This window comes from Peromyscus leucopus, chromosome 18, assembly GCF_004664715.2.
Source record: "Peromyscus leucopus breed LL Stock chromosome 18, UCI_PerLeu_2.1, whole genome shotgun sequence".
In the NCBI taxonomy this organism is placed as follows: Eukaryota; Metazoa; Chordata; class Mammalia; order Rodentia; family Cricetidae; genus Peromyscus; species Peromyscus leucopus.
This window is the reverse complement of record NC_051078.1, coordinates 15,974,608-15,994,745: the sequence shown is the minus strand read 5'-3', so window position 1 is coordinate 15,994,745 and position 20,138 is coordinate 15,974,608. Positions and strand designations below refer to the sequence as shown.

Here is a 20,138-nt window from a genome sequence, read left to right as displayed (position 1 = left end):
CTTGGACTTGCCTCAACTGAATGTGCCAGGCTCTGCTGACTCCCCATGGGAGACCTTGCCTTGGAGGAATTGGGAATGGGGAGTGGTTTGGGGGGAAGGCTGAGGAGCAGGAGGAAAGATGGAAATCTGTGGTTGGAATGTAAAATGAATAGAAAATTTTTTAATAATAAAAATTTCAAAACAAAGTAGGAGGAAGGGGAAATGCATAACAAAACCTATTAGGAGTAAGTTATGAATTATTGAAATAATCAGATATCTACTTATAAATAAATCTAGTATGGAGGCATAAAGAAACTCTTAAAAGACAGAACTTTAAAAGTGCAATAAATCAAGTAACTAATGACATAATTATTCTGCATAATAATTATATTTTATAATAATTTTAGTTGCACTATCTGTGGAAAGAGAGTAAATGTTAGTTTCAGTGGGATGTTGGAGATAGCAGTCATGGCTTCCCATTAGCTTTCACAATTAATGCCCCTTATGCCTCAACATTGAGAATATAAAACCAACTAATTTTCACCTTGAATTCTATTTTATGATTTTGTAGCATTTCAATGAACTTTGCCCTAATTTGAAGTGGGCTTAAGTTAAGATCCGCTGATGAACTCTCTGACATTCAGTCCTGGTTCTCTTTGGACCTTTGTCAAAGGGGGACTTCTAGACTGGCATTTTCTTTCTTACTGTATGTTCTCTTTTTTTCCTTTTCATGTTAAGATTTCTATTTGTTGACTTGAAGAATGGAAAATGAACTTCTGTTTAATTCTGACCCTAATTAGGCAAAGAGCTGAGCAATCTGAAGCTTCTAGCTCTCTCCCTTGGAGGCATGAACTGATGGGGCCCAAGCATTACAAGATTAGCGGGGAGTTTCCAATCTGTGACTCCCTTGTGTTCTGATTCCAAATGGCCCAGCACAAGTTCTTAGATTCTGGATTGGCTGATCTTACAGCTTTAAATTATATTAAACAGCTTTGGCATAATTGTTTTAGGTTTTACTAATCTGATGTTTTCTTACATCCAAACCCATTAGGGCTTCTTCACTGGTACTATATTTCATGTAAGGATATCCAAGTATTTCATACATATGAGCTCAAATCACATGAAATTATAGAAGAACATCATGGATTTCAAAAATTTTCCAGGGATTTGAGAACTGACCCATAAGCAAAGGTATGTGCATATGTTTTCCACTTTACAAAACCTTGGAACTATTTTTTCATCCTTTTTCTTTCCTCCAATTACCACCTTTTCATTAAAAAAATGGAAAACACTTACTTTTCACTACTTTTATCGGAAGCATTTCTACATTATGCTAAAAATCCAGTTGATGGTAATTTGATCTGATGAGTTCTAGAGGAATACTATAAACAGCTTTTGATGTTATTTTTGTCAGTTTGGCATGCTTCCTAAGAAAGATAATTATGCAAAAGTTCTCTGTGCACATCTGGATATAGTATAAAACACAATTCAGAGCAGTAAATGGTCACCCAAATTTTAATCTCATATTAATACCATTTGTAAAAAGGATAGAGAAATGAGGGCATTTCAAGATAAGTAGGAGCTAAGGCAATTCATGACCATCAAGCTGGGACTACAGAGAGAAGTTAAAGAAGTACTGAGGACAGAAAATTAAGAAGAAAGAGAGTCTTAATCATGAGAGCATATGACAGAATGAATTCCATGGAAAACATAAACGAAGGAGACATACACAGGGATCCATTAAGTCCAACAGAGCAAATGGCTGAGTCTCAAAAGCTTATAGGGGAGAAGAAAAGAAGAAGAACCATCAATATTCCAATCAAGTGGTAAAACAACCATCAAACCAATAGGAATTAGCAAACTCTTCTAAAAATAACATGAAGTGTAAAGGTAACCTCCAGTAGTGATTAAGAAGATATATGATATCTGATTGGGTTCAAATCCAAGATCTGTTGTCTTTAGAAAACAAACTTCACTGGTAAAGACTCATCCACAGATGGAGTATGAAAGAATGGAAGTCAGTATGTCAAGCAAATGAAAGCTCTGACAGCTAGCTGTAGATATTCTGCTCTGATTAAGTAGACCTAATGAAATTATTAAGGTAAAGAAGATTATTACATGTTAATAAAGGGAACAATTGACTGAGAAAATATAATAATTATAAACATATATGCACTACATATCCTACTCTCTTGAGCTCTGCCACCCTATGGTCCTTTTTGAATTCCCTGTTTTCTGCAGTTTCTCCATGTTATATAGTCATATATAAAGATTCAGAGGTAGGATCCATATATAAGAGAGGAGATATTATATTGGTGTCTTCAGGTCTGGTTTATCTAACTCAGTCTAACATTTTCTATTTTCATCATTTACCTGAAAATTTCATGATTTCATTTGCTTTATAGATGAATGGTATTTTATAGTATATATATATATATATATATATATATATATATATATATATCACATTTTCATTAGTCACTCATCAGATGAAGGATATCTACATTGTTTCTATTTCCTAGATATTGTGAATAGAAAAAGCAATGACCAAGGCTGAGCAAGTAGCTGTAGTGTGGTGGCACTTATATCTTGGGGTTACTAATAGCGTTCAGGTTGGACTTAAGTCCCATTCAATGGGAGGGAATTTATGTCTGGCACTATAAATGACCCATAGCTCATATAGTCATTGTTCTTAAAGAAGACCTTACTACGGCTACTTCACTAAACCAGTATATATATATTTTTTAGCTTTATGTGAGAGAGAGTGAGATATAGATAGATAGATAGATAGATAGATAGATAGATAGATAGATAGATAGATAGGGAGAGAGAGAGAGAGAGAGAGAGAGAGAGAGAGGAGGAAGAGGAGAGAGAATAAAGCTCTGTGGGTAGGGAGGTCGATTTGAGGGAGGGGAAATCCATGATCAAAATATACTGTATGAAAAATCATTTTTTATGTATAAAAAGCATAAGGAAGTAAAAACTTATATTGCTAGGTCAAATGTCAAAAAAAGACACTTTAATTTTTTACATAGATGAGGTCCATCTAGACATTTTCATTTTCTTCTCTGGGAAACCAGATTGTCATGTTTTGAATGGAGTCTTATTAAACTTCTCCCTTTATTCTGAATGTACACAGCTGCCCTCCTCTTTGGCTGAAGGAGAAACAATTATCCTTTACCTGTTCCATTTCTTCTCAGAGACAGTGCCAGGATGGATCTAAAGTGTTTGGGACAGCCCAGGGAAAACGTCCTTGCAGAATGAAATCAATGGATTATGCAAAAAAGCAGGATGAACTGCAGCAAAGAAAGATGACACACATTCTTATTCTGGAATGCCGTCTGCACTCTGAAGGTAGGAGGGCATTGAACAGAAATAGTCTTTCTGAGGTCTGCTAATTAGTTATGCTGGGCCACTACATATGTGATCTACTTTAATCCTCATAAAAAAAAAAAAACCTCCTAATCAAACTGTCAGTAATTCATAGAGTGAGAATTCCAATTTTGTCTATCTTGATAGCCAAGGTTCTTACTAATTAGGAAAAGAAACCAAATTAAAAGACATGAGTGAGTATTCGAGATATATGACAAAAGGAAAAAAGACAAGCCGCAGTGAATTTCTAGCATGCATAGACTAAAATATGTGTTTTTAATATAAAAAGATAGAAAGTGACCTTTAAACACTAAGTACTAATTGAGTAAACTGCCACAAGCAATAATTAAGACACTAAAACCCAGGATGCTTACTGGTTATGTCTATGTTTGTGTGGATGACTGTAGCTGGTTAGAAAGCAGGTGCCATGCAGAGGTGCATACTTCCTAAGGTGATGCTATATAACAGTTTCCCCCAAGATCAAAGCATTCCATCAAGCAGTAAAGCTCATGTTCAGGAAGTCCCTAAAACTGACCAGATTCACTCGCCTCTCCCTCTCAGAGTAAGTAACAAAAGCTGAGTACTTCACAGAGGAGTGAAGCAAAGCTACAAAGAAGATTCTCAGACAAGACAAGCTGCAAAGAATGGGAGACCACATTCTCAACCTGCTGAGCTGCCTTCGGGCTGTACAGTGTGCTCCAGGTTGCCCCCTTTGTGAGCTGTCACCCACGCTGGGATGGGCTTTAGTGATGCTCCTGTCTTGGAGTCATATCTGCTGCTGTAACTAACCCCTTACTCATATTTCGGTAAGTAACTACAATAAAACTCATTGGTTCACCATGTTGCATATACCCAGGAAAAATTTTGTCACACAATAGGAGGGGATGGGCAGGACCATGAAATACAATTAAGAGATCAAGATTCCTAAAATGTGAACTTTACTTTGACTCTATACTTATTTGAACACAGTTCAAAATATACTGTTATGTTTAAACTATTGTTACAGTGATTGACAACAGCCAACCTTTTGGATTCTCTACCTCATGGTATCACTTGTATTCATTCTGTAATGTGACAATTATACTTCTATCCATTATATAATATACCAGACACACACTGACTACCCATGGGAGTCTGGTACTCTGAAGGATCAACTCACAGCTTGCCTTTGAATAAAAAGATACATGTAAAATAAAACAATAAAGTTCAAACACCACATGTGATAACCATTATTTATTTTTTACAAGTGGGATTGAGTGAAGTGAGCACAGATTATTTGATGCACTAATCCAGTTTTAATAACCAAATAGTCATGATCTCTGGCAAATCTAGAAAACAAGGTAGCTATTATTTATTTCAAGAATGGATTAATTTTTGAAAATATATATAATTTGAAAAAAAAAACAATGGGAATATAAACAATGCCAAGAGAACTATGAGACAAAGTGAAATTGAAGATCACATAAGGCCATGTCTTCTGTCTCCAAGACACCAGGGAAGTTAACTCACCTGAGTACCTGACTCTAGGTGGATAGCAAAAGGCATCAAGACTTGCCATGAATGTGTCCCTATTAAATTTTATTATATATTGCACCAATGTCAGTGCATTCAGGTCCTAACAGAGATCAGACATATCTTGAAGAAGCTAACAAACGCTGGTGAAAGTGCAAGGATCTAAATGACCAGGGCCGACTCTTCTCAGCCTCCCTATTCACAATTATTTCATGCTGAAACAATTTACGTGTTCCCTCCTCTCTTCCATTGTTCAAAGTTTCTGATTTTCTCAAATAGCATCATTTGTGATGTGATTTGAACGTGTTTGGTGTACTCCAGAAACCTAAATAATAAAAGTGTTATCCTAGTGTTGAGGTACTGGGAGGTGCTATGGATGTTTAAAAGGTGATGCCTAATGGGGGGGTTCCTTAAGCTGTTGGGTTCATGCCCTCGGGGGAATGCATGACCCTGCTTGCTCTCCTCCTGGTAGATTATCTGCTTATTGGTTATTGAGGGGCGTAGTCGCTCTGACATGTCTAGCAAAGTGCCACACTTCTTAAGGGGGACCCTTGGTCTTAACTCCCTAGTTTCTCATGTAAGAGAAACTTGATATTTGTATTTCTGAATCTGACTTATTTTCTTTAACATCACGATTTTCAGTTCCAGCCATTTTACTAAAAATGTCTTCTCAGTTTTTTTTCCCAGTAGTAGCACAAAGTTCTTTTCTGTAGATTTACCACATTTTCTCAACCCATTCATCCACTGATGGCCATCTAAGCTTGTTCCATTTCTTAGCGATTATGAGTAGTTCAGCAATAAACCTGGATGTGCAAGTCACATCCTGTAGTGACTTGACTTGGAGTCGTTTGGGTAAATACACAACAGTGGCATACCTAAGTCATATGGTGGCTCTCTTTCCAATTTTGTTTTAACCTACTGAACTCTTTAGGATCATGTGTTCTGTAGATATACGCTCATGTGATCTTTTGAACATGATAGTCTCATCATTGCATAAGAACCCTCCAGTACCTTTCTATTTTAGAGACACTTTCTTAGATACTCTGGTGATAAAAGTCATTTAAAATATTGAGTATCAATGGTAACAAAAATCAATGAGAAGAGTGTGACCTAGTATTTAGAATTGATTTCCAGATATTCTGGTTTTTAAATGACAAGCCTATGATTCTAGGATGCAAAAGGGCTTGTGTCTGCTGTCTATAATGAATGATGCTTAGTCTAAGAGCCCCAAGCCACTAAAGGATGCCTACCTATGAAATCCCATGTCATATGTATTCTGTGGCCTTTACTAAGTAGTGGTTTTCACATTGTTGTGTGTATTTGAAATATATAAAGTGTGTAATATAATAAAGATTCTCAGGTTTCCTCAGAGATATTCTATTTAATATGGAGCATCCTTGGTAACTCTGATGCAGGCATTCTCTCAGGTTCTGCTCAAAGACACACTGAACCTAAACGTGCAAATGCTTCCAGACAACAGCACAGGGGATAACTCAAGTTCATGGAAAGAGAAACACAAACATGAAAATATCTCCATCCAAACTAGAAAAGATCAGACTGAGTGGGGTGATCCGGTCCCGAAAAGATTAAAAAATCACATGTTCTCTCTTCTCTGAAGCTCCAAGTTCCAACACTCAGATGTGAGTGTGTAACCTGGAGCAATAGCAGAAACCTTGAATGTAAAGGGGGAACATTGCAGGTGTAGTGTGGGTGGGAGAGCAATGGATGAGATGAATAATGGGGTACAAGTGGTCCCAAGGTGTGATCATTGAAGAAGCAGGTACAGAAAGCCAATAGGAGCCAGAGGAACAGGGAGTTTGCTGTGAGATTATGTCTCCCAGGAATGTCAGAAGCTACACCCATCAAGCATAATCATTAGCTAAATAAAGAAGACTCCAATAGACATAGTAAAGTGGATAGAGGAAAGCTTAAGAGACCTCAACCCTACACAAAGAACTACAGGCAACTAAGGAATACTGAAGGCCAGAGAAATAGTCTTCCCAGAAAATAGTACACCAATTGGTTATCCAATATAAAGTGGTTGGTCCTAAAAACATATACATACAAGTAACACTACACACAGAACAGATTGGGTTTATTTATTTAGGGTGATTGTGTATACACACACACACACACACACACATTTACACACACACACACACACACAACCATATGCAAACGTACACACACTATAACAACAATTATTGGAAAATGAGTCCATTCATTTGAAAGAGCAAAGAGGCATATATATGGGAGGTGGTTTGAAGAAAGGAAATGAAAGGAGAAAATAATGCAATCTTATTATAATCTTAAAAAATAATTATTTAAAAAAATATTCCCATCTTAAGAAGCTTGATTAGAAAAAAAAGTTTTGTCTTTCCTACTAGAATTCAGCTTTAAAATAACACCTTACAAATCTATTCATGTAAATGAACATTTTGGGGTGAGATCTACCTAAATAAATCACTTAAGAAAAGATATGTATTTGAAATCCATGAGAATTTCCAAACCATTCCTATGAACTCTCAGGTTTACATTTCAAAACAATTAGAGAGTCAGTGAAAATGAGAATTTTTGTCATGTATGTCCAGGAGTACACCTACATTGGGAATATACGAGAGAAATCATGTGATAGAAAATTATAAAACAACTTTTAATTCATGAGCTACTGAAGAACACAAACACATAGACTTATCAAATATAATTGTACTACAGTTTGGAAACCTAGACTACCGATTTATCACAAAAAGAATGTTTAAATGAAAAAAATCATGTAACCTGCAGACATCCACCCAAGTTTTTAACTTCAGAGAATAAGCTGTTTGCTATGAAAATGGATCAAACCTATGAAGTAATGTCAAAATTCCTCTTTTCTGCTCTCCACTCAGCACTTGCAGGCATTAGACATTAATATTAAAATCCTTCTCTCTTGAAGAGCTGGAACACAAATTTTGGTGTGGGAAAGTTACAAATTTGCTTCTGATTTAATGCAACATGATTTAAAAATCTGTAAGGAAGCTGCCATCCTCAAGAGCCACAGGGCCACCATTAACACCTCAGGAGATGACTAGGTCTCAGAAGTAGTGGGTACAATACCTCCATAAATCCTTATCCCAAGGACGTCTGTGGCTCCGCCCTCAACAGGTTTCTAAAGACAGCTTAAAGGAATAAGTTAACCCATTCTCCTACCTTGAGCAAACCAACATTTGCCTGGAGGAACAGAACAGCAGTAGCCGGAAGAATCCAGAAATATAGTCTCAGTTTTTACTGGGTTATAAAAGAAAGAACGCTGAAGACTCCCAGCTCATTACAGTAAAATGTCCTGAAAATGCTTTCAGACTATTTTTAACATTTATCTGTGGTGAGGTGTTGCAAAAAAAAAAAAAAAAAAAAAAAACTCAGCCCAATTTAGAGACCTTTTGGATGCAGATTTTTAAATAATTGCGTGCAGGAAGGCTTGAAACAAAGCAGGCTTCAAGGTGACTCTCTTGTGTGTCCCAAGATGTGCACTTGCAGCTGATGACAAATAGATAATTAGAGTCCACAGCCTGGGGATGGGAGAGATGTGGTCTTTTGGGGATGGACATGAATCTCATGAAAAGATTCACTATGAGTCACAGATACACAGTGTGGGAAAGCCTCCACTAGGAAGAAAGGTTGAGAGGATACTGGTGAAGTCATTTTAACAGCTTTTATTCAGTGAAGAGGATTGGAAGCATAGAGCCAACAATAAATCTTATTTGTAATAAACAATTTTATCACTTTTAGGATTTATAAATATTTAATTTTAATTCCTTTGCACACACAATCCAGTGGCTTAACCGAAAAGAACTAAAAGCATAAACATACATGAATACTTTCCTCAAAAGAGTCTAATGAAACGCTAGACAACCACCCTTCTCTCTGTGTCCAGTGAGTACAATAAACTGCATATAAGAATTGGTGTTCTGTTATTATTAATATCTCTAGCTGTGTGTGGTAGCACATGCCTTTGTTTTCAGCCCTTGGGAGGTAGAAAAAGGTGGATCTCAGTGAGTTTGAGGCCAGCCTGGTCTACAAAGCAAGTTCCAGGAAAACCAGATTTGTTACACAGAGAAACCATATCTCTAAAAACCATAATAGTAATAATAATAATAATAATAATAATAATAATAACAAAAATAACCTCAACCATCACAATTTTTAACACAATTGTGAAAAATAGTTATGCCAAAAGCAAAAAGCTCTTTAAAAGTTGGTATGAATTGAAGAAAGAACTCTAAAATTAAATACCCTCATGGAATAAGAATTCACAAAGCAGTAGATAGCATCAGGGGGATTCAGGATCTATGATCAGTCTTTTCAAAACCCCTGTTCACCTGAAGAGGGAATCTTGTCATCTCCAAACCTGAGTGGGAAGGTCATTACATAAGTCTTGTCAGTCAAGGCATTTTCAGCAAAAGTTTCTAAGCCATTTCTTTCCCCATTTCCTTAGGAAAGGGCAGAATGCCATATCTAAACAACCATCTATGGAAGGAGGAAAAGCCATTCCTGTCTTGTGGGTTCTTAGAGCAGTTATACTTTTTCAGATCCTCCTACTATTTTCTGCATTCAATGAAGAAATGCTCAACACTGTGTTGTAAGAGAGTCCTTAAACAAGGAACAAGTGAGTCATGCAGAAGATATAGAAGAGCTAACAAAATGCACGTTGCAAGAAGTTCCATGAAAAACAAGGAAATGAAACTATGATGTGTAAGCACAGAAATTATGTCATTTTTTGTAGCCATATGTGTAGCATGAATCTTAAAAGTTCTTATTAATAAAATCAAATTGAGCCAGGTATTGGGGTAAATTGGAAGATCAGAGAACCAGAACAAGCCACAACTACCTCACCTCTCTGGATCCTCAGCTGGTCTTGTTTCCTCAGACTGGAGGCCTCTGAGTCCTCATCCAGAATGGGTCTCAGCTGAATTGCTGCTCAAAAGCCTGAAAGCTTAACCAGCCAAAATGCTTACCAGCCAAATGTTTCTAGTTTCTGGTCCTCACACCTTATCTACCTTTCTGCTTTCTACCACCACTCCCTGGGATTAAAGGCGTTATGAGTCACCATGCCTGTCTGTATCCTTGAACACATGGATTTATGCCTCTGGAATGCTAGGATTAAAGGCGTGTGCTACCACTGCCTATCCTTTATGTTTAATATTGTGGCTGCTCTGTCTCTGACCCCAGATAAATTTATTAGCATGCACAATTATTTGGGAGAATACAACACTACACATATATATCTTTAATAAAAAAGAAATGAGGTAGTGTTCCCAAAACCCATGTTTCTAAAAGCATAGGGCTTCACCTAAGGGCCTAAACAAATAGCAATAAGTAATACACTGGCAATGGAAAGTTTACATAAGGAAATTATTCTCTATCTATTCACTTATAACCCAATGCCTATCTCTTTCAGGACTCTGTGGAATTCACCAAAATGATTTTAAAATTTATATAAAATGTAAGATATTGAATAAGAAAAGATACTTTACCACACATAATAATTATAAATCTAAACTGACAAAAATGATGTGGTACCAATAAATAAAAGAATATAGTGATAATGTAACCAAAATCAAACTAATTCACTAGCATGACCTTTTATATGAAGGTAAAGATATTTCAAAATGAAAAAGAAATTATTTTTAAGCAAATATGGATGGGCTAATTAGTAAGAAATTAGGTAATCTTTAAAAAAATGAGTGTTCTTTCATCCAATACATACAAATTGGTTTAGGAAAGAATAATGGGGAGATAAATACAAAACAAAATAAAATTTATAGAAAACCAGAATATCTTACTTGATGTATAAATGAAAGGCCTTTTAATGATGAAACACCATGAAATACAAAACGTCAGTGAAGTGATACAGAAAACATGCAAATAGATGCTACTGAATGGAATAATACCCCCAAACTGTACAAAGTGTAGAAGCAAAAATACTTGTTTGCTTTCTATTAAGTTTGTAATTTCTGCCTTTAACTAAGTGATAATTCAGATTAAGAAAGATACAGATAGTAAACATATAAAAATATTCTTTTGACTGTAATTTAATAACTTCTAAATAATAGTTTGAGCTAGCAAGTTGTCAAGTTTTAAATAGTTATACATTTGCTTTAATGCAGAATTTGAGGGAATTGTACCTTCCATACGGCTGAGAGGATCTGACTGAGAAAAACTTCGAAATACACTCCCTTGATTGTTTTCAAATATATTATCCTTTTCTATCCTCAAATTCCACAACAGAAAACTAGTCCAGGGTACTTGCCATAGGTTACATCATAAGAAGAATTCAGAAATGATGGAAAGCTCCCAAGATTTATTTTTATAAATGACTCAGAGAACAGAATAAATCTCTCTTCATGATTTTACAATTTAACAGCATAAAGGTTTGGAGGGGAAAAAATGTCTGGTATAATATATACCAAATATTCCAAATGTTACCTCTGAGGAAGATAAAGCAATGGTAGGTAGTAGATGTGGTGAAGTTAAGTCTTAACACTTTTTCTTTGTTGGTCTAAATAATTTATCATTAGAAGGTACAAGTACACGCCTTTTGTTTTGCTCGTTGCTAGTCTCAATGTTTGGGACATGTTTACTCTGTATCCCAGGATGGCCTGGAACTCATAGCAATCCTCCTGCTTCAACCTCTCCAATTCTGAGATTACCACCATGCAACACAACACTGGCTCTATATTTACAAAGCTAAAAACTACCAAAACTTAGTAAAAGATTTTAGTTGATTTCACCAAAACAGTGACGTGAGAGTCTCTAGCCTGGAAAAGTTATGATTACATAAATATTAGCATAATTCTGTACTAGATATTAAATGAAGTGACGGTCACCACCAAGATGACATCAAGCACTCTCCTCTGAATTATGAAGAACTATCAGGAAGTGGAAACATAATTTGGACCAAGAAGCCATATTTAGTTTCCATGGAAGGATGGACAAGCCTGTACTCAAGGCCAGAGACTAAATATTTCTTCTTGTTGTTTTCTGTTTAAGTGAAGAATAATCCAAAGAAATAAGGAGGATGTTATAGATAGGAATTCCGTAAAGTAGACAACCTCCCTTGGCCTTGAACTCACGTACTCTGTTGTATCATTGTTGGATATTCAACAACCACCTTCCCTATACATATACACTTAGAATCTATACATCCACAACTACGTGACCTAATAATCTCCCTTAACACCCAAGTCTCCACTAGGAAATAGCCATGGAAAGCGCAGTCATTGGATGCAATCACTAAGATTTAGAGGTCATTAACCTCAGCTTTGTTTGTAACTTGCTTGTGTTTGATGAAAATGTGCTCTTTCTCACTTGTAATTTACAAAGAGGCCAAGGAATACCCGACTAACCCTTGTGCTTAAAAGACATTTATATAAACAGAATTTTCAAAAGATGAAATATTTATTTGAATACACAAAATACTTAATACTTAAGTCCAAGTATATAGAGTGCACTTACAGAAATATAACTTATTTTCTATTTATTGACTTTCACTAGTAATGAATCAATTTTTAAACAGTAATACAGACTGTAAATATGAAGTCAATGATACTTTGGGGTTTTTTCATCTTTATCATAAGTAGTAATAAGATTATACATTTCAAAGTTTTAAGATCTTCAGAAATATAATTTCCTGGTCATTATTTCCTATACAACTGTTTATATAGTATTTGTATTGTATTAGATACTAAGTAATTAAGAATTTAGAGATTATTTAATAATGTGCATAGGTATATATAAGTAGTATGTCAGTTTACGTAAGACTATGGACATTCACAGATTCTGGTGTCTGTGGGGGGTCCTAAAGTAACTCTGCCATTAAAGAGAGAGATGCCTATATTTTATGAAAACAGATAGATGTGTGCACATATTGCATATTTAATAATAGTTGCTAGTACTAGGGTTTTTGTTGTGGTTTTTGCTTTTAACCCTTTATTCTTTGTGTTCAACATTTCCCTCTATTTTTCTGCTTTTGTCTGAATGAAGTATTACTGTAATCATAAACATACTCTCTTATGATTTAGTAAACATGATTTAGTGAACTCTCTAAATTTTTGTGTAAACATAAGTTTTGTAAACCTCATATTTTCTTCAAGGTCTTCATGGTATTCTGCAGAGCAAACTATATATCTTAGCCATTGTCTTCATATATCACTATCTTCATAGGTCTTTGTCCATTTCCACTGCTCTAAGTGTTCCATACTAAGATGGTGTAACAACATGGAAGGGCCCTCGCTTACCTTTGCTCAATTAACGGCTTAGTCTAATACTAATTAACTAATGGTTTTTAAATTTTTATTTACTATTGTTATTTGTTTGTTTGTGTGTGAGGTGAGGTGTTTGCGTGAATTCAAGTGGACATGGACCATGGCATTCACATTTGGAGGGCAGAGGACAATTTCACAATTCAGTTTTCTTTCTCCACTGTCAGTTCTGAGGCTCAAACTCAGGTAACCAGGCTTCTGTGGCAAGCTTTTGTGACCCAGAGAGTTTTAATGAGTCTGATCTTTATAGAAACTTCCTTGTAGAAACTCATCCTGGGGTATTCTCAGTGAGTAGCAGGGTTCTGTCTGCAGCGTGGCTTGCCGCCTCATGGCGTGCCAAAAAGAAAGGCAATTAGTGTTTGCCCTGTGCTCCTTTGTGGTAACAGCTAAGGGGAAGGTCAGAGTGGTTGCTTTTTGTATTCTGTGTCATTATTACAGTATCTTGAATTTGTCCTGTAAACTTCCTTTTGGACATTGCTTGTTTACATACACACACACACACACACACACACACACACCACCACCACCGCCACCACCACCACCAGCAACAACAACAACAATCTCCTTAGTTGGTTGCAGAACTGAAATTTTATAATTATCAAGTGCTCTGCATGTAAGCTCATCCGTTTTGATGGATTAGAATGGCACAGAGAATGGAGTATTATTTTTCCCTTTTTATTAATTTTTTTTATTTCCTTTTACATACCAACCCTTGTTCCCCCTCCCTCCTTTTTCCCTACTTCCCCCATACCTGCATCCCACCCCCATCCCCTCCTCATAGAGGATAAGCCTCCCTTGGGTAGTCAATACAGGCTGTCATGCCATGTTGGGGATGGGCCTAGCCCCTCCACTCTGCATCAAGGCTGGGTAAGCCATCAAACCATAGGGAATGTACTCTAAAAGGCCAGTTCACGTACCCAGGATAAGTCCTGGTCCCAGAGAATGGGGGAATTTTTTAACATATGTAAGAGAATTGAGATTTGATTGAGCACATAAACTATAAAAGCAGGCTGGGTGGTGGTGGTGAACGCCTTTAATCCCAGCACTTAGGATGCAAAGGCAGGCAGATCTCTGTGAGTTTGAGGCCAGCCTGGGCTACCGAGTAAGTTCCAGGAAAGGCACAAAGCTACACAGAGAAACCCTGTTTCGGGAAAAAAAAAACTATAAAAGCAGTTTCAGATATCATGAATGAACAAAACCTATTACTAACTCAAGTCTTGTGTTCACATTTGCACAAACAAAAGTAATTAGATTCACACAAATAGGAAAAATGTAGCAAACTATGTTAAATTAAAATAGAGACAGATCTCCATATCACAATCTGAAGCTTGTAAAAATAGATTATTAAATAAAAAAAACTGCCTAAATATGAAAAAGTGTAAAGCATTAAAGGATGGGGTCCATTTTACTATGCTGTATTCAAATTTAGCAAGTAACTCAATCAACATTCTTTCATTTGATGACCACTGAGGGAAATAACTCACTTTAACATTATAAATCAAATTATGAAAGTAACTTAATATTATTATTATTAAATCCATCACAATCTTTTGAAAAAAATGATTGATATGCTGTAAAATATTTGTTTCTGTCTTGCAGCATAAACTTTTCATAGTGAATAATATTCAAACATACCTTTTAAATTAAAAATAGCCTAGTATTTGTGAGGAATACTATTGCTAATGTTTGAAGATGTTTTCTATCAAAAGTTAGAATGTGGCCCAATGGTCATTGTGTATAGAGTTCATTAATGAAGAGATTACACAAATCTTGGGAGTGTTTAACTGAACCTGCAGTGAGACTGATAAAGCTTCTGTCTTGGAAATATCCCATGGCTATTATTGATTTAGAGTCTGGGGCACTAAATATAAATCAGATACAAACAGAAATATCATAAGAAAGAAATGTATGTATACATATGAATACATAATATATAATTTAAATTAATGCAGACATCTTACAGGCATGTGTTTTCTTGTGAAGATCCAGAGTAAAACATACCTGGCCAGGCTGAAGGCATCATCGATCAAGCCAGCACGGTTACTGACGGACAGTACCTATGAGGCCAGTTAGAAAAAAGAAAGGATGGGCAAGTGGTAATTCTGATCACTAAAGTGACAGGTGTTCACACTTCAAAACAGATTGCCGATACATAGATCAAGGATGTACCTCATGGTTCCTGATTAATTGATCAATCAGTAATCTCCAGTTCCTTAGGTCATAGTTGACTCTAAAGTAGCCAGTTTGATTGATGTTTCCAAGGATCCAGCTTCCTTTGTCCAAGTATGCTATTCTGTGATGTTCTGAAAGCAGTATGTGAGAGTAAGTAGATTTTTAAAGTTTTAGAGATAAAATGCAATAAAGGAAGTCTTTTCAAATACCACAAACAGCATTACCAATAATTTAAAGAAAATGTCACCCTAAAATGTAATTGAAATCTAAACTTTAATTAATCCCTTCTATCTAAAATTGGTTAGAAAGCTTTTATTTGGTTACTCATTATTACAGCAATTAATGATTTTTTTTTATAATTAGCACATTTGTTCTGGGCAGAACTCTATTCTATACACAATTTTCATTCTTGAAATAAATGGTGTCTATAATTCCCCCACTATATTCATGTGGCTTTTAATTAGATTGTATGTATATATACAACTAGAACAAAAGAAATCTTTAGACATATATTTTATGTGTTTTATTCAGGATTAAAGTCATCAAAACAATGGTGCTTACTTATGTGAAAGTCATTGTTCTTTTTGGCTTTTATTTCTCATGTTTTCCTAGGAGTGCAAACAAACAGCAGGCTTTTCAAAACCACCAATAATGACAGAACAAGGGGGCCTCATTGTTCAAGACTCTAACAGCTCCACATAGAATTAGGAACAAAAAGAATGCATCCTTCCTAGTGGAATTGGGAAAGAGTGGAACTTGTGTTCATCAAGTAAGTCAATTAGCAAAGGCCAAGAAAAATGTTAGAACCTCTTACGTATTTAACTCTTTCAACTATGGCATGGAGTTACTTTCACTTGTGGAGAATTAGCTACCATATACTTCACTAAACAATGATCATTCACAATTGCAATAATTTCTCTGTTGCACTTGAGGCTTATTCTTCATGGAATGAGTGACGTTGAATTAAAGTTTGCACACACAGACACAATTTGACATCAGATAGAAAACAACCAACCAAAAATAAAAGCATACAAGTGTGTTTTAACTTCCAAGACTCAAAACCATAGACTTTTTAGTTAAGATCTTACAAATCAGAATCAATTATAATAAACAAAAACATGCTTGTAATCCTTTAAGAGAGGTAATGTATAAGTACTCTCAAATAACGAGTACATAAAAAAATGTTTATGAGGTAGACTAATCCAATGTATATTACAGGATAACAATTTTCACAAATCAGCCATAAAGTGAAATGTAATAGAAATCAAATTTATGCTTTATACTGTTCTTACACTCTAAATTGGCTGTGGTCACAGGATCTTGGGAGAGCCCACTGATGTTTTGCTAAATGGACATGTTTTCAAATTTCTCTCTAAATACTTATATCCCTGAAGTTATGATGCTCTCAGCTTTCATCAGAAAGTTTCTTTTCGTAGAGGATTTTAACAATCAAAAGTAACTTAATAAATAGAGTCTTTAAATAATCGTTTCTGAATTGGGGAAAAAATTAAATCTTAAGTGTTGAAGATCTTGTTTTCCCTAAGTAATCATGATTGCCTCCAAACATACCGAACTTAAAAAATTATTTCTTTTACTGTTTGGTATTAAAATATAATTACATCATTTCCCCTATCCTTTTCCTTCCTTTAAACCCTCTTATACACATGTCTTTGCTCTCTTTAAAATGCATGGCCTCCTTTACATTAAATGTAAATGTGCATACTAATAGATTCCTAAATACACAGCTATAACCAGCTCAGTCTGTATAATGTTACTTGAGTGTATGATTTCAAGGCTGATAATTTGTTATTAGAAATACAATTGGTGTGCTCTTCCCTAGGGAAGACTATTTCCCCTGCTCTCAGCATTTCATTTTGTAGTTGCTTATAATTCTTTGCTCCTTATATCCCTAGTCTCTTCAGGACTTTTATCATGAAGGGGTGCTGGACTTTTGTCAGAGGTCTTTTCTGCATCTAATGAGATGACTATGTGTTTTTTGGTCCTTCAGTCTGTTTTTAATGGTGGATTATATATACCAATTTATGTATGTTGAACCATCCCTGAATGTCTAGGATGAAGCCTACTTGATCATGGTGGATGATCTTTCTGATTTGTTCTTGGATTCAGTTTGCAAGTATTTTATTGAGAATTTTTGCATGTTTATAGAGAAATTGGTGTGTAATTACCTTTGTTGAGTCTTTATATGGTTTAGGTATCAGGGTAACTGTGGCCTCATAAAATCAATTGGGCAATGTTCCTTATGTTTCCATTTTGGGGAATAATTTGAGTATTATTAGCATTAAATCTTCTTTGAAAATATGATAGAATTCTGCACTAAAACCCTTTGGTCATGGGCTTTTTTTTGTAGACTTTTATCAATGCTTCTATTTCATTAGGAGTTAGAGCTCAGTTTATCTGATCTTGATTTAACTTTGGTAAGCAGTATGTATTGAGAAAATTATTCATTTATTTTAGACTTTCTAATTGGTGAACTATAGATTTTTAAAGTATGTTCTTATGATTTTCTAGATTTCCTCGGTGTCTTTTATGTCCTCCTTTTCAACTCTAATTTTGGTAATTTGGATATTCTCTCTATGCTTTTAATTTAGATAAGGTTTGTCAATCTTAGCAATTTTTTCAAAGAACCAACTCTTCGTTTCATTAATTTTTTGTATTGTTTGTTTATTTCTATTGTGTTGATTCCAGTCATGAGTTTCATTATCTCCTGCCATCTATTCCATTTGGACATGATTTCTTTTTTATCTTTTTGTTCTAGATCATTCAGGCGTGCTGTTAAGTTATTCAAATGAGATATTTATAATTTTTTATATAGACACAGTGCTGTGAATTGCTTCTTGGAAGCTCCTTCATTATTTCCAAAAAGTTTGGGTATGCTATGGTTTCATATTCATTCAATTGTGGAACATCTTTAATTTCTTTTCCAATTTCTGACTTTACCCATTTTTCATTCAATAGAGAGTTATCCAATTTCTATGAGTTTATAAGCTTTGTTGTTTCTGCTGTTGATATTCAGCTTTAATCTGTGGTGGCCTGATAGGATGCAGGGAGTTATTTCAATTTTCTTGTATCTGTTGAGACTTGCTTTTTGTACAAGTATGTGGCCAATCTTGGAAAAAGTTCCATGAACTGCTGAAACGAAGGTATATTCCTTTGCTTTGTGATGAAATGTTCTATACATATATGTTAAATCCATTTGGTTTATGATTTCAGTCAGTTTTAACATTTCTCTGTTTAGTTTTTATCTAGATGACCTGTCTATTAGTAAGTGTAGGGTGCTAAAGTCACCCACTATCATTAAGTGAATGCCAATATGTGAATAAAGCTGTAGTCTTGTTTCTTTTATGAAGTTTGGTGCCCTTGTGCTTCGTGCATAGATGTTAAGAATTGAAATGTCAGCTTGGTGGATTTTTCCTTTGATATAACTATATTAAATATATGATATACAATGGATGTGAATAAAATGAACCCACAACATACCCAAACTTAAGCGAGACAATGAAAGCAGTTCTAAGAGGCAATTCATAGCACTACTTGTTGACATTGCTTTTTGGAACCTGTTCCCTATGGTGGGATGCCTTGCTCAGCCTTGATGCTGGGGGGTGGGGAGCTTGGTCCTGCCTCAACTTGATATGCTTTGTTGGGTAATTTTATTTTTTTAATTTTTTAAATTTTTTTTCAAAGAATTATTTATTTATTTATTATGTATGCAGTGTTCTGTCTGCATATACACCTGCAAGTCAGAAGAGGGTACCAGATCTCATTATGGTTGGTTGTGAGCCACCATGTCGTTGCTGGGAATTGAACTCAGGACCTCTGGAAAAGCAGTCAGTGTTCTTAACCTCTGAGCCATCTCTCCAGCCCAAGGGTAATTTTATTTTTAAGGTTTATTTATTTTTAACTGTATATGTATGCATGTGTGGTGGTGGTGGTGGTGGTGGTGGTGGTGGTGGTGGTGGTGGTGGTGGTGTGTGCCTGCAAAGGTACATTCACATGATTACAGATACATGCAGACACTGGATCCCATGAAGGTAGAGTTACAGGATTATGTGAGCCACCCAATATGGCTTCTGAGAATCAAACTTGAGTCTTCTGTAAGAGCAGTATGTGCTTTTAACCTCCAAGACATTTTTCAGACCCCATTATTTAGATATTTTTCATTAGTGGTTTTTCTGGTTAAGCTGTAGAATGAAGCTTAACATAAGAATATGCACAAATGACATACATTTTACAAACATCAAATGATAATGTAACCTTACAATATTAAATTCATTTTTCAAAGTTGTTTCTTATTTACAAATTGGACAATGAAATGCATAAATCCCATGTAATTCAATTTGTCCTGATTTGTATTTATTCTATTAAAAATCTTATAGGTAGATTATAGTCAAGTGAATATGCACATTAAAACATGAAAATAATCTCTGTTATCTTCTCCATTGCCGGACTAAAATAAGAAAGATAGGCATCAATTGTTTTAGACCATTTTATTATTAAACTTACAGCTAAAACCTGAAGTTGGTATTATTTATGAATATTTGTATGGCTTTATTACAAATGTGATCTTTGGGAAACAATTCCCAGGAAGATTTTGTAATAGATTTTAAAATGTCGTTTCAGTACTAGTTAATTACATTTCCAAAATGTTCTGCAAATTAACTAATAGCAGACAATGAATTTTAAGAAGATCTTTCTGATGGCCTAATGAGGTATAGTGTTTGATGAGTTCTGTAGCAAAAAGTATGGAAGTTATATTTCAGGTGCACATACTAATAATTGAAAATC

At 35.2% G+C, this 20,138-nt stretch overlaps 1 protein-coding gene across 2 annotated transcripts in view; it reads right to left on the bottom strand.

The window, feature by feature from the left end:
• Positions 1-20,138, bottom strand: part of Trhde (thyrotropin releasing hormone degrading enzyme) — a 402,871-nt gene that overhangs the window by 81,366 nt on the left and 301,367 nt on the right. For both annotated transcript variants that reach the window (XM_028877977.2, XM_028877978.2), the window contains 2 exons: positions 15,333-15,466; positions 15,165-15,220 (listed from right to left, as the gene is read on the bottom strand). In XM_028877977.2, the coding sequence (XP_028733810.1) occupies positions 15,165-15,220; positions 15,333-15,466 (190 nt within the window). The remainder of the gene's footprint in view (positions 1-15,164; positions 15,221-15,332; positions 15,467-20,138) is intronic.